Raw genomic sequence first — 14,676 nt, forward strand, 5'->3', positions numbered from 1 at the left:
GACCAAAGGGCCAACCTACAGAGATGCCTGCAAACGAGACGTGAGAACCACAGGCATTAACGAAAGTATGTGGGAGGAGATAGCCCAAGACCGGACAGCAAGGAGACAGACTCTACGTGAGGTACGAACCTCGCCGAGAGCAAATGAAACGAAGCTGCCTAAATCATGAGAAAGAAAACGAAAGCTGCCATATCAGCTAGCCCTAAAAACGGATGTATATACATGCATGAACTGTGGAAAACTCTGCCGCGCTCCAGAATCGGCTTGATAAGTCACTCCAGATTCTGCCCCCATCTAAAGACGAAACCAAACCCAGTGACTCATCAGGGAGCCTCCATCGTCTTTCGAGACCGAAGAAGCCTCAATATTAATTTGAGTCTAAACTACAACCTATGACTAATTACTGGCAGAGTATGTTTATGACATATGCACACAAAAAACAACAATTTTTGTTATAAGTCATGTTCCTTCCCTACTGTTAATTAAATTATTTCAAATTGGCTAACAAGTACTCTAAATTGTATAAACAAAGAAAAGCTTTAAACTGACTGTATGCATTCAAAACTATTGAAACTTTTATTTAATAGAATACTACTGTAGCATTTCCAACAAAAATAAGTATAATTAATGAATTTAGAAAAGCAAAACAAGTCGGAAAAACATTTTAATCATGCACTTGACTAGGACACAGGATCCAATCCAATAGATCTAACGTATAAGCGAGACAGACGGCAGTGTCATTGTACTGTTGGCGTGTTTGCCTTAACAACTGTGCATTATTTACTTGTAATGCTGATATTATTTTGACATGCATTATTTACTTGTGTGCTGATATTATTTTGACATGCATTATTTACTTGTAATGTTGATATTATTTAGACAACAACTTATTCGCTTATTTGTTTACTGTTGCTCTTGTTAGCTTGCAAACAAACTCGTCATGGCTGGAACATAAAACGTACCTGGAACCAGAGGCGTAGCTAGGCTGGGGGGAAGGGAAGGGGAGAATTTGAAAATCCCACGGGCCCCAACTTGAGGGGATGCCCCAAATGAGTGTTTTTTTACATTAAATATTAAATAAGCAAAATGCAGGGACCCCAAAGAGGTCAAGCCCCCCCCCCACTGGGCCCCCAATTAATGGCAATTTCCTAGCTACGCTACTGCCAGGAACCTGGTTGGACCGTGACCTCCGTATGTCGAAGGCGCCGGTTGGACACGGATCTTGAAAACGGCTTTTACGATTTTCCTAGCAATTTGAAAGTGTATGTATATCAAAAACAAATTACTAGCTAATTGGCCACACGGGGAAAATTCTGGTTTGATCGTTATAATTTTTAAAAAAAATTATCATCCTAAAATTAAATTTGGCTAACGATTTACTATTCTGGACACAAGTCAGTGGGAATTGCAAAATGTATTCAATAAAGAGTTGAATTTTAAAACATAGATGATCAGAAACATTTTTCGCACCGTTTTATGTAGAAATCATGGGCTGGACTGCTAACATTAATTTATGACAGTGTATATAATACTCAATTAATTGACAATATAAACCCTATATCTCAAAATAAATCCAGTATTCTAGTCTAGACTTCTTTTTTTTTTAATGTTTTAAAGTCTTGCTCTATACCACAAAACAAAAATTCTCTAAACTCAAGGTAGATGTATACATGGGCGGAACCATGAATAATTTTTTCGAGGGGAGAAAGGGTAATTGGGAGTCACAGTAAAAATACTTCTTTTTTTTTTTTTCATTCATTAGTTTTTAAGAGTGAAGTAAGCGCTCCTACAAAATGTCGTCAGCTGCATGAAGGAGAAGTGGTCTTCACACGCTACAAAGACCATGACGTATGTTTCTTGTTTTAAAGCCGACTACTCTGCGGCTTAAGTTTCCCAAACCAGACAGGCACAGTGAGTTTATATAAGCTTTTTTAAAAATATTTCTAATCGCACAGGTTTATAATTGTTAGTCTAGATCTATTACACATTTAATTACATGACTGATCCAAAGTAATTGAAGCAATTACCCTTTAAAGAAAAAAGCTTTAAAAAAAAAAAAAAAAGAACACTATTTTTTTTAGGTTTTTCTTGTTACCAATTGTTTTTTTAGCCAATTTCATGCTTTTAGCGTTTTCAATGCGCTATGATCCTATCACTTGTCTGGACCAGTTGCGAAAAGGGGGTATCAGCGTGAATGTTACCGTGATCGCATTTTAAATGCATACAAAATAAAATTGTACTTCTTTAAATCGAGCTCAAGCCTCCTCAAGGGAACTAATTCAAGTTATACCACCACATCTGTCAAGTACAATTTATTTCCCTTGTTCGTTACCAAAAATAATAATTAATTACCAATAGTTAATTAACTAATTGGTTTCCTTTTTTTTTCTTGTTTGAATATGTACAAGATATAATTGTGCGAAATTTTTCATCCGAGATGGGTGCGGGAGAAATAACGTGTACGAGCCTTTTACCAGACAGAGTGGGTTGATCTAAACCAGCGGTTCTCAACCTTTTATGCTCGGCGACCCCTTTTTACAATCCCCCACTCTGCCGCGACCCCCCCCACACACACACACACACAAACACACATACAGCAAAAGAAGAATAGACAATAACCATCCATATTTTCGATGGTCTTAGGTGACCCCCTGCCAAATCGTCAATCGACCCTCAAGGGGGTCGCGACGCACAGGTTGAGAACCCCTGATCTAAGCAGTTTGGTGCTTTTCATTTTGCGACCTCCATTTTTCACATAGATTGAAGCGAAATTATCGAAACCAAAATGCATATTTTAGATTGTTTTTAAAAAGTAAATATCAAGTATTAATAAATTACTTAACTAGATCTAATTCAAAATATTGCTGATTTTGAAAATACACTTAAAGATAAACAGATTGAATAACTGTAAAAAAAAACAAAAAACATGCTAATGTCGTAAATAGACACAACAGATGACTCTTATGCTATAAACATGCTAATGTCGTAAATAGACATAACAGATATGACTCTTATGCTATAAACATGCTAATGTTGTGAATAGACATAACTGATATGACTCTTATGCTATAAACATGCTAATGTCGTGAATAGACAGAAAAGATAAGTTGGTATATATACACAAGACTACTATGCTAATTGCAAAGCATTTATAAATGCATCTTTTTAACCAGGATTCTCGGCGTTAGAAAGAATTATAGAAGCCGCGCGTGTTTCACACATTCTTGACTAGAGCTTCCTCCTGCAGAGGAGTGTGAATTATTGGTATACACTCTTGACCAAGTAGGGTAGTGGGGGGGGGGGGTATTGATAGAGAAGGGAGGGCGAGACATGCACGCATGATTTGTATGAAAGGGAGGCAGACCTAGAAGGGGGAAGGGAGGGAAGAGAGGAAACACCAAGTGTGTGTTTTCATACAATCGTAAGTACTGTCATCATTAATTTAACCTGTCACCCCCTGACGGACAAAAGCCATATTATCCATCAGGTAACATTTTTTTTTATGTGTGCTGCATAGACTTTAAGCTGAATGGGGTCCCCCCCTCCCCCTCCCATATGAGAACGTTAGTTAATTCAGACGGCTCAAGAGTAAGCTTTTAATTTCGCTGTCTCCAGATCGTAATGTTCATAGTCAATTGTTCTCAAAGCCAATTTAGTACATAACACAATCAAGCGATTGGACTAAAGTCTTCGATGAAATCGTAATATCGTTCATCATTTAAATTGTAGTCTTCTTCTTTTTCTTCTTCTTCTTCTTCGTTCTCGTTTTACATGTCGGAGGGTTCGGATCAGTAATCCTATATCTGATTTGACCGCGCAGTGGTTTCCAGATCAGGCAGTTCTCCGTAATGTTTTTCTTCTATAGGAGGCTTTTTGGGGCCAGAGTCTTATTCTGGCTTCTTGATATAGTATACAGCTTTGAAGGACAGGGTCAGCATTCTCTGGTGATGCTCCACAAGGGCAGGTTTCGCTAGTCCCTACTTTTAGCGTCCGGAACATATGATGTCTCATTCTGTTGTGTCCCGAAAAATTATGCGTTGGTCATGTCGAGATAGCTTATAATAGGCGTTCTTTTTCTTGTAATTGGGATGTGAGCTGGTCTAATTCTCATTTATTCTCCACAAATGTAGAGCACATCTTGAGTTTTGCTATAATTCATGTTGAATTTTATTAGCCAAGTTATAATTATAAAACGTCTAGATGTAATGTTTTATAAATGCAAGGGTTCTTATTCCTAAAATATGGACATTTTATGATGTCTAATAAGAGACTCGAAATCCCTTATAAAATAATATATATATATAAATAAAAGCCCTATAACAAAAAGGCTTCTCTTATGTGTAATAGTATAGGTAAAGGTGTCCCTTTCAGACCTTGCGATCTGCGATCTTTGGGGGCAGATGAGTTAAAGATTATCTGTTTCTGTGGCCAGCACAAAGACCAGCCACCTCAACGTATGCAGTGTACCCATTAGACTTGGGTGGACTCAAGGACGTCCTGGTTCGAAACCTCAATCTTCGCCTGGATTTAACTCGTGATTCACTCAGACACCCCCGCCGGCCCCGTTTCTTCTGTCTTCGATATTTTTGTAAGTTGCAGTAACCTCTAGAACCATTAGATGAATGCCTTTAAATAGGAGACACATCACCTTATCATTTATAGTGTCTCATACGCAAACTCACACATCAACATAAGCAGGGCCGGTCTTAACTATTGCAGGGCTCTATGCGAAACGGATTGCGCGGGACCCAGTCTGGGCGGGGATAAGCATAAGGTCAAAATTAAGATTCTGTATAGGCAATAAATTCTTATTAAAGGAAAGCTGACAATGACTTTTTTTTATCGCGCGTGGGATACGCACCCCAAAATGATAATTTTGTCCATTTTTCAGGAGATTTTAATAATTTGAGGAGATTTCCAGGACTTTTCGTATATTTTGAAATTTCAGGAGATTTCTAGGAGGTCCTTGAAAATCAAAAAACCCTGTTATTATAGTTATTATAGTTATTATAAGTGATAATGGTTTAATTTAAAAATTTACACCTCGATTAAGCGCGGGGCCTATGAAAGTGCGGGGTTCACTTCGGCCGCATAGGTTGCAGTGGCATAAGGCCGGCCCTGAACATAAGCATCATTGACGTCTATTATCACTATACTTTAATTACAGAGAATAACATCCCTCTCTTTCTCATGATGAGATTTGAATTTAATAACAAATAACTCGTCTCCACATTTCTAGACATGACGGTTGATAGTCATGAACTTTCTGGGGACCACTGTCGATGACAAACCCCTTGACATGTACAGACCTGGTGGAGGTATTTTGCTGACCTTCTCTGTTGCAAAGGTAAAAGGAAATGCCCAGCCCTTTTCCCTCACGGGTCTGTTGTCAATGAGTTTTCACCTGCGTGAACTTTTGTCGTCCGGTATAAAACGCTGTGAACCAGCGCGCTAGCTAGCATACAGCTACTACACTTAGCACTGGACGGTGATTAATGCGTCTTTCAAGTTTTGTTTCGCCTTTTTAACGTCCGCCAACGTCATTCAGATTTCAGTAATCCGCCATACAGTCACAGAGTCGGGTCTCCGTCTTGAATCTACTGCCTTATGCCTCCAGCAACTCCAGATACAAACTAAAGGACTATAATTAGACATTTGTTCTAAAATTGTGTTTTTTTTGTTTTTTTTTACTTCGATCAAAATAAAAAAGAATGGCCAAAATGATTTTTGAAATTTTCAAAGATATGCTAAGGATTTATTTGGTTTTGGCTGCGTTATATGGTATGTATCAAATAGAAGATATTTGTATTTTTTTCTCATAATGCTTTATCTTTGATACGCTGTAGAAACATGTTTCTATTTTTAACTCTTTCTCACCGTAATTATTTTCTACTTTCCGATGAAATTATTCCTTTTGCTCATCAGTTTTACACTATCCCCTATTAGGATTAAACTTCCAAAACTTTGTGTATATCATCAGGAAATGTTATTTACGAATATAATTGTAGGAAAATGCATTCACTTTTTTATATAACAATGATTAAAGTTTATAAAAACAAAAAAAAATAATTTAATGGGGTTAAATCAACGTTAGATAGGAGAACCAACATTAGATAGGAGAGAACGAGTTTCCTGTGCCTATTAGCATTGGCTGAAGTTTAATCGTAAGATTTTAAAATTTCTAATTCTGAAGTAGTAGAGGTGTGCAAAATATAGCATAGAATAATTAGGCAAGAACCATTATAGAAAGGGCATTTAACTATTATTCTTTAAGTAGTATCATATGATTAACTAGAGACCTTTAAGAGTGGCCTTTCACGAAAGGTTCGTTCATTAAAACTCTCGTTCCCTGACCAGGACGGTTCAATCGGTAATTTTTTTTAGAGAAGGACAATATTTGAACCAAAAATAATAATAATAAGGCTTTTCTTCGAGTCCGAAGATTAATGAGGAATGCAGTATTTCCCGTGGCTTTACATCCCCAGCCGCGACCTACAACTAGCCCACAATTGTAAATGAACCACAAATAGTACTAGTAGTAATAATAAAAAAAAAAAGGACTGTTAAACCGAAGTAACATAAAACAATGCTTCGCGAGCAAAGACAAAACTGAGCTTTACAGTCGGAAATAAAAAACACTAATTACTTTTTGTCTTAGTTTTAAAACTCATATCTAGCCGGACTTTCCGTTGTGCTGGCCACTCTTTAGGAGCTCATAAATGCATAAATTACGTTCCTGTATTAGATTCTAAACTTTGTGAATAAATATTACTTGCACGTCATTTAATCGCAAAGAACACCAACCGGATGTAAGGAGTGTCTTGACAAGGGAAACTCCACTCTGACGTCATTGCTGAAAGAAATAGATGAACTCTAGTTAAACTAAACGCAGTGATTACACAGTGATTCAAAAGACAGTCTAGCGGCTTACATCAACGCCAAAAAATGAAATGCCACAATTAACAACAACAGAAAGTTTTCCCCCGACATTGTTGCATTCTGTTCTTATATTGGAGACCATGTTACATAAAGTTTCGTCCTCCGCCACTGATGGTGTTTATATTGAAGTATTTAAAGTATGTATTTTACACAATCTATTCTTACCTTGGTTTCAAATACTAGATCTATGTCTCTTTATTTTACAAAGCTCATATGGACTCACTCTGTCTGTCTGTACACATTATTCTTATCACTTCCCTATTTTCAGATCAAGTTGAAACTTAACACAATTATTGATTGTCTCTAATGAAAAATGAATCAATCAGTAATAAATTTACTAATGAAGTAATTAATTAGTGATAAGTAATTAGTTTTTTTTTAATCTAAAAAAAAATAAAAAGAAAAAATTGTACAGTACTTTGATATGTGGCTGTAAAGGCGCAGTTCTTTTCCTTATATAGGCTTCGTTAGTCTGATTTTTTAAAAGTTTTTATTTGCGTTTTTTGTTTTGTGGTTTTGGGTTTTCGAATTGTAGTGTTGACTAAACCGAAAGTATGTGCTAACATCATGACTTAAAAACCCTAAAATTAGCTATGCTCCAATGTCCAGCCGTATATATGCTTTCATAAAAATAAATATACATTTGAATTGTTTCCCTTGAGTGTTCTTAGCGTCAAACATTTATGCAGTTGTCTTTCTTTGTGTCACAGCTGCAGTTGAAGGCACTCGCTGCTCCTACAAAGTACTGCCACGGAACGACAAGATCGTTGGCGCCAAGAACTTCTACATGGCCACGGAAATGGCTCACAAGGACTGCCAGTGGGGATGCTGCTTTGATCAAAAGGAAGACGTCTGCTGCTCTTTCCCGTAAGAAGTTTCCCTAATAGAATTATTAGCTACTTAACGCTTAAGGAAATGAAAGGTGAAATGAAAGGTTTAATACTTAAACAACGCTATCCTGTAATTTAATCTACACTAAAACTATTATCTTTGGGCTTGATTTATATTATATTTCTAAGAAGGAATATCAGAATTGGTATAACTCCTGTAGAGAGCATCTTTCGTGCTAAAGCATGCATTGTCCATGGGCGCCCATGGCATTGTCCAATCCCTTTTGTGGATCTGTGGGGATTAGGGAGGTTGTATCTGGCACTAGGTTTCCATGCTACTTTTAGGCGCTAAGCAAACACAACTCAGCTCGAGTCAGGATTCGAATCGAAGCCGTCTAGAAAAGTAGCCAAGCGATGTATACCACTAGGCCGTACATTACTTATAAATGTGACGTCGTGCTATTTTTTGGATCACCTTTTTATTTCATTAAATTTAAAATTGAGAGAATTATCTTCATCACTGTTATTATCTGAGCTAATAATTATTCTCAACTAACATGTTAAAAATAATAATTTAGAAAGACTTTTACAATAGTCATTGTTTATTATTTTTAAACATGACATACCAGTCACTTTATTGCACTGCAAGGACATTGTATTCATTCTAAAAGGGGAAACAGAATTCATTGTAGTTTACCATTGTGCAATGAGACATTGTTTAATGATATGTCAAGTCTGCAGAACGAGTCTCCAACAAAGAATCTTATTAGATGTATTCAGGGCCACGTTGATCTCTGCAAGTTGCATGCCCCTGAATAACTGTATCTATGCTCTTGTAACAAACTCTTTCTAGAGACTGTGTTGAAGAGATAGCTGGGACTTCGCTCCCGTGCTGCATTTAAATGACCAGAAAACACAACGCAATGGTTTAAACCTCAAATAAAATATTCGTTGAGGAACTCTTTCACTTCTCTCCTCTTTTTTCCCGGTTCTTTTACATAAGCGGTTTATGTTTTTAAACGTCACATTCCCATACAGTTCGTTCCGTCACATTTGCACTGTTGCAATTTTTATAATGACCAATCCGTCAATTAATTGAAACAAGCCAATTGAAATGGAAGTTCATTTTTAAATGTGCTTTGTTATTGTTTGGAAAAAAAAAAGAGAGAACTAATTGAACTTGTATAATTACAGAAATGCTATGCAACAATAACTTAATTTTTAAGTTGTTTGTTTTTTTTAATCTGTCCACTCAAAGTGCGCTTGTTTATTGTTTTCCCCACAGAATGGATGCAGTCGTCTTCGCCTTCATCGCCACCATCGCCATCATCATCGTCGTCGCCTTGATCATCATCCTCCTGTGCTACATCCACTCGAAGAAAACCAAAACACACATCGAATGCAACGGACCAATCTTAATCAAGGACCGTGACCAGCCGAAACTTTTGATTCTCCCTTGAACTTTAACCCCGAGTGAAAAACTTTTTGGATTCAACTGCCGTCCTCTACAAAGCATCTCATTGTAACATCTGGCTGTATATCGTCATCTCAAACACGACAAATATTTGTTTTAAAGCTGACTTGATTTAAGTTACACATTCTCCATACATATGTCCTTTGAATGGCGTTGAAAAGAACAGTAGCATACACCTGTGGCTTTATACAACACTTTTTCAAAAAACTAAGGAATCAACTATTAGAAAGCTGATAAGTCCTATGTGACAACCAAACGCCATGGATGCTCAAAAAAAAAAGTTTAAACCTAGAAAACAGCTGACTTCATGTATCTATTTGCTACACCATTTTTTGAAAGTAGCCTTAGAGCTAAAAATAATTCTTTAACATTTATCGAATCTTGAAGTAATGTGGCTCTTACACTCAAGAATATGTATATATTATATAGTTCTCATATGTCATATACCAGGGCTGTAAAATTAAAATTTATCAAAGGATAAAAAAAGGAAATAAGGCTCTTCTTTCAGAACTTGCTATCTATGGGGCAGATGATGCAATGGGCATCTGTTTCTTTGGCCTATGGTAAACGAGGATGCTATGTGGCCAGCACCACGACCAGCAGCCTAAAATTTTTCCCAACTAATGTCAGTTACCCATTTGAACTGGGTGGACTCAGAGGCGCCCTAAAGATCTCGAAATTAAAAAGTTCCAGTCTTCACCAGGATTCGAACCAGGGACCACTCAGCCACTGCGCCTCACTTATCAAATGATGCCGCTACATAAATGTCAAGGCTTTCATCGTATACAAAACTCAACGAGATAACGCAGCTGTTAATTCTTTCTCTCCGTAATTATTTACCACATTCTGGTGGAATCATCGCTGGTATCGTCAGTTAGGAGAGAAAGAGTTAAGCAACTAATGGCGACCAAATAGGTAATGACACATGTACAAACTTGTACAATATTCAAACATTCTACTTTTTTTCTATTAAGAGTTCGGCCTTTTGTCATCTACCGCATGATTGGTTGAAAATTACCACGCATGCGCAATACTTACAGCGTCCTTGATTGTTTTAAAATTATTGATTGTATCGTTTTTTTTTTGTTATTGTTTCTTTAATTATTTCACCATTTCACCTATTTCAATGTCATGTGTCATTTCAATATGACATTGTGAATCGCCAACTTCAATTCCATGAATTGTATTCTATGCATTATGTTAACATAATTAGATGTGACCTCGCCTGGTTCATCTTAATAACGAATAATGTCTCCTAATTGTTTTCTCATCCTTTGAATGTGTAGAGATGATGATGTTGATGATGATGATGATGTTGCTTAATGAAATAAAAAATATTTTTTGGGTAAATAATGAAATGAATGGTGAAATAAATGAAAAAGTATTGAATGCTGTGGTGAATGGCATATGTTGTGAATGAAGCTGTAAATGATGAACGAGTTTTGTTGTAAATAATATGATGAATGGTAATATACATTTTACTTGAAGTAATGAATCAAAGATTTTCTGAGTGGTGTATTGAACAATACAAGACGTGAATTATTCAATGATGTTATGAACTTTTAAATATTTTATTAACGAATGATGCAAGTAATAATGCTACTGCTTCCAATGATAATCTGATTAAAACTTATCATCTTTATCATGCATTATTGGAAACAGTCGATTGACTCTGACACTTCTGATGAGTGTCCAGTGTCTGACCAACGTCCACTTTTCCATCTATACCGCTAGCCGTTTCTGTGATATTATTTAATTACAATATGTACGATGGCAATCATTTAACTTTAATGTACTTTAGTCATTTTGCCAAATGTGTAAAAGTTTACATCCAAATAACAGACCACGTCATCCAATGGAGTGTTTAAAACATAAATACACTAACAAATGATCCATTGATGTAAGAATGTCTAAATAAAACAATGTTTTGATAATGATATTTTTAAATTTTTGCTTTGTTCTTTGGAATTATTTAAGACTACCTACAATAGAAACTTTATTGGTATTGTTGCTGGTAGTGATTTTGTTGTTTCTGTTGTTTTTGTTGCTAGTGTTATTGCTGTTGTTTCTGTTGTTTTTGTTGCTAGTGTTATTGTTGTTGCTTCTGTTGTTTTTGTTGCTAGTGTTATTGCTATTGCTTCTGTTGTTTTTGTTGCTAGTGTTATTGCTGTTGCTTCTGTTGTTTTTGTTGCTAGTGTTATTGCTGTTGTTTCTGTTGTTTTTGTTGCTAGTGTTATTGTTGTTGCTTCTGTTGTTTTTGTTGCTAGTGTTATTGCTGTTGTTTCTGTTGTTTTTGTTGCTAGTGTTATTGTTGTTGCTTCTGTTGTTTTTGTTGCTAGTGTTATTGCTATTGCTTCTGTTGTTTTTGTTGCTAGTGTTATTGCTATTGCTTCTGTTGTTTTTGTTGCTAGTGTTATTGCTGTTGCTTCTGTTGTTTTTGTTGCTAGTGTTATTGTTGTTGCTTCTGTTGTTTTTGTTGCTAGTGTTATTGTTGTTGTTTCTGTTGTTTTTGTTGCTAGTGTTATTGTTGTTGCTTCTGTTGTTTTTGTTGCTAGTGTTATTGCTGTTGCTTCTGTTGTTTTTGTTGCTAGTGTTATTGTTGTTGTTTCTGTTGTTTTTGTTGCTAGTGTTATTGTTGTTGTTTCTGTTGTTTTTGTTGCTAGTGTTATTGCTATTGCTTCTGTTGTTTTTGTTGCTAGTGTTATTGCTATTGCTTCTGTTGTTTTTGTTGCTAGTGTTATTGCTGTTGCTTCTGTTGTTTTTGTTGCTAGTGTTATTGTTGTTGTTTCTGTTGTTTTTGTTGCTAGTGTTATTGCTGTTGCTTCTGTTGTTTTTGTTGCTAGTGTTATTGCTGTTGTTTCTGTTGTTTTTGTTGCTAGTGTTATTACTGTTGCTTCTGTTGTTTTTGTTGCTAGTGTTATTGCTGTTGCTTCTGCTGTTTTCGTTGCTAGTGTTATTGCTGTTGCTTCTGCTGTTTTCGTTGCTAGTGTTATTGCTGTTGCTTCTGCTGTTGCTATTTATTTCTGTTCTTGCTATTAGTGCCCTGGATGTGGCAAAATATGTAGGTCACAGCTGGGGCTGCGCATCCACGGGAAATACTGCATTCCTCACTAATCTTCGGACTCGAAGACAAGCCTTATTATTATTATTATTATTATTATTATTATTGCATCTGTTTCTGTGGTTGTTTGGTTGAACATACATAATTATATAGCTAGTCTTTGTCCATTAGGAATATAATGCGATTCATTGTAGGCTACAATGATATATGGTAAGCAAGGAACGGGTGGCCTGAATTAACCAGGAAGATTAAACTTAGCAGAGCTTGATATTTAATATGCACTACTACTTTAGCACACGGGAAAAGATTTAATTATCTTTCGTTTTGAAGAAACGTCTTTAAGATAAGATAAAAAAGTGTCGGATTTTTTTTCTATGTTTTTAACACTCGTCTCCCAAAGCATATTTCCTTGCTCTAGAACGGTGTTTCCTAAACTGGGTTCCGAGGAACATCAGTGTTCCGTGAGGCGTGAATAGGTGTTCCTTGAACTACTGGACTAATTAACTAGCAGGCCACCACGTGATTAACCTCTCTACAAAATACAAAGAAGCAAAGTGTTCCGATAAATACTCAAAATGTGCGAAGTGTTCCGTCAGGGGAAAAGTTTGGGAACCGCTGCTCTAGAGAAAGCTATGAGTGTATCTTTGGATGACTTGATCAAGGTCAATCGAACGTGAAGCAGTTGGGGCGAGGTGGTGGAGAAGGTTATTACATCTTTTTGAAATAAGACAAACGAACAAGGTTCGTTAGACGTCTTCAGTTTATGGAGATCATTTATGTATAAAGTTCGTCCATCGAGGTTCGATGATGACCACTTTGTCATCCAGGGGGCTGAGGGCTTTGCACTGGAGTTTTATGCCTCCTCATGTGGCTGGTGATTTCTTTGAATGTTCGGCCGCACACTAGGCAGGTTATTCCAGCTGGAGCTTGTGTCATTGGCCTTGCTTTTCTTCTCTGGTGTTTTTCTTCTGCCAGCGTTGTTTTCTTTTCCTCAGCAACCTGTGCGCCAGTTTTCACAGCGCGACGTCATGATGCTCTGTCATGTGCCTCTGTCTCCCAGGTGGCTGGGTCTTTGAGGGTGTCCCTGAAGCGTTTTCTCTGACCGCCTTGCGAGCGCTTTCTTTCGCTTAGTTGGCCATACAAGAGTCGTTTAGGGAATTCGGCGGTCTTTCATTCTGCAGACGTGTCCTGCCCATCGTAGCTGGGACTGCATCAGGTTTGTGTGGATGCTTTGCTCTTCGAATGACTTCAGTATCTGGTATTTTGTCTTGCCATTTGACATTCAGTATTTTTCATAGACATGTCATGTGGATGTGGTTCAGTTTCTTTGCATGTTTTCTGTACACTGTCCACGTTTCTGAGGCATAGAGCAATGTAGGGAGGATGATGGCTCGATAGATCCCTAGCTTTGTGTTTGTGGTGATACCTCGTCTGTTCCAGACGTTTTTAGAAGTCTGCCATAGGATGCACTAGCCTTGGTGATACGCAGGTCAATTTTATTATCGATCTTTCCATTTCTTGAGCCTTCAAAGTACTGACGAAATTTGAAATATATAAAGTATTGTAAGATTTAGTAAGTAACTGAAAGACTGTAGTTGATTCTTGTTCTTCTTCTTAAACTGTCAGGTAGAGTTGAGCCTTCGGCTCTTGGAACTCTAGGCCAGCAAAATTGAACAAGAGCTCCCTCTCACCGGCCTGAATGAGAACAGTGTATACTGTTCTGTCAGACGGGTGGGTCAGACTCGCGGCCAAAGACCGCGTACACTAAGACCCCCGCCATTTTTCTTTTCTATACCAGGCTAACCGTGCGGGACACGCCATTTATGTAACGACCCCTTAAGGAACAGCGCCTGGATTTTTGTGACAGGGTTGGTGGAGCTTTTTTACATATCTCGCACCCCCTTAGGCACCCCCACGGGAGTCTTGTTTTGCTACCCTTTAGCCTTATCGTTTCCTCTTACGATCGTTTCCACTTGGGCGCCACTATGAGGCAGGGCAGCATGTCTGTAGTTGTTTAGATTTGCTACGACTATTAAACTTTACATTACTTTCACGTATCCACTATCAACTGTTATAATATCAAATATGTTAAATAATATCCTATACAATAATTCACTAAGTACCAGTAGTCCTGTACTAGTTTTAGAATTGACATTTTTTTACAAATAAATTTGTCTTGTAAGAAGACGTTATTCAAGGTGAGATTAATCCCATTTTCGAACTTCATTTAATTGTTATTAAATTGTTTCCCTTGAATATCTAGATCACATATCATGTGCGATTAATACATCACAACGTTATACTATTTAAAGTATAACAAAACAAACCTGATTCATATGAAGTTAAGTCTGTTTATAATTTTAATTAAATAT

General features: G+C 37.0%; 1 protein-coding gene across 1 annotated transcript; it reads left to right on the forward strand.

Annotated features, from left to right (window-relative positions):
- Positions 1–5,460: 5,460 nt before the first annotated feature.
- On the forward strand, positions 5,461–11,182 carry LOC129926072 (uncharacterized). Its single transcript, XM_056028018.1, has 3 exons — positions 5,461–5,781; positions 7,650–7,806; positions 9,055–11,182. Exons 1-3 carry the CDS (start codon positions 5,712–5,714, stop codon positions 9,227–9,229), a joined length of 402 nt encoding a protein of 133 aa, XP_055883993.1. The 5' UTR covers positions 5,461–5,711; the 3' UTR covers positions 9,230–11,182.
- The last annotated feature ends 3,494 nt before the right edge of the window (positions 11,183–14,676 follow it).

Source organism: Biomphalaria glabrata, chromosome 4, assembly GCF_947242115.1.
Source record: "Biomphalaria glabrata chromosome 4, xgBioGlab47.1, whole genome shotgun sequence".
NCBI classification, from domain to species: domain Eukaryota; kingdom Metazoa; phylum Mollusca; class Gastropoda; family Planorbidae; genus Biomphalaria; species Biomphalaria glabrata.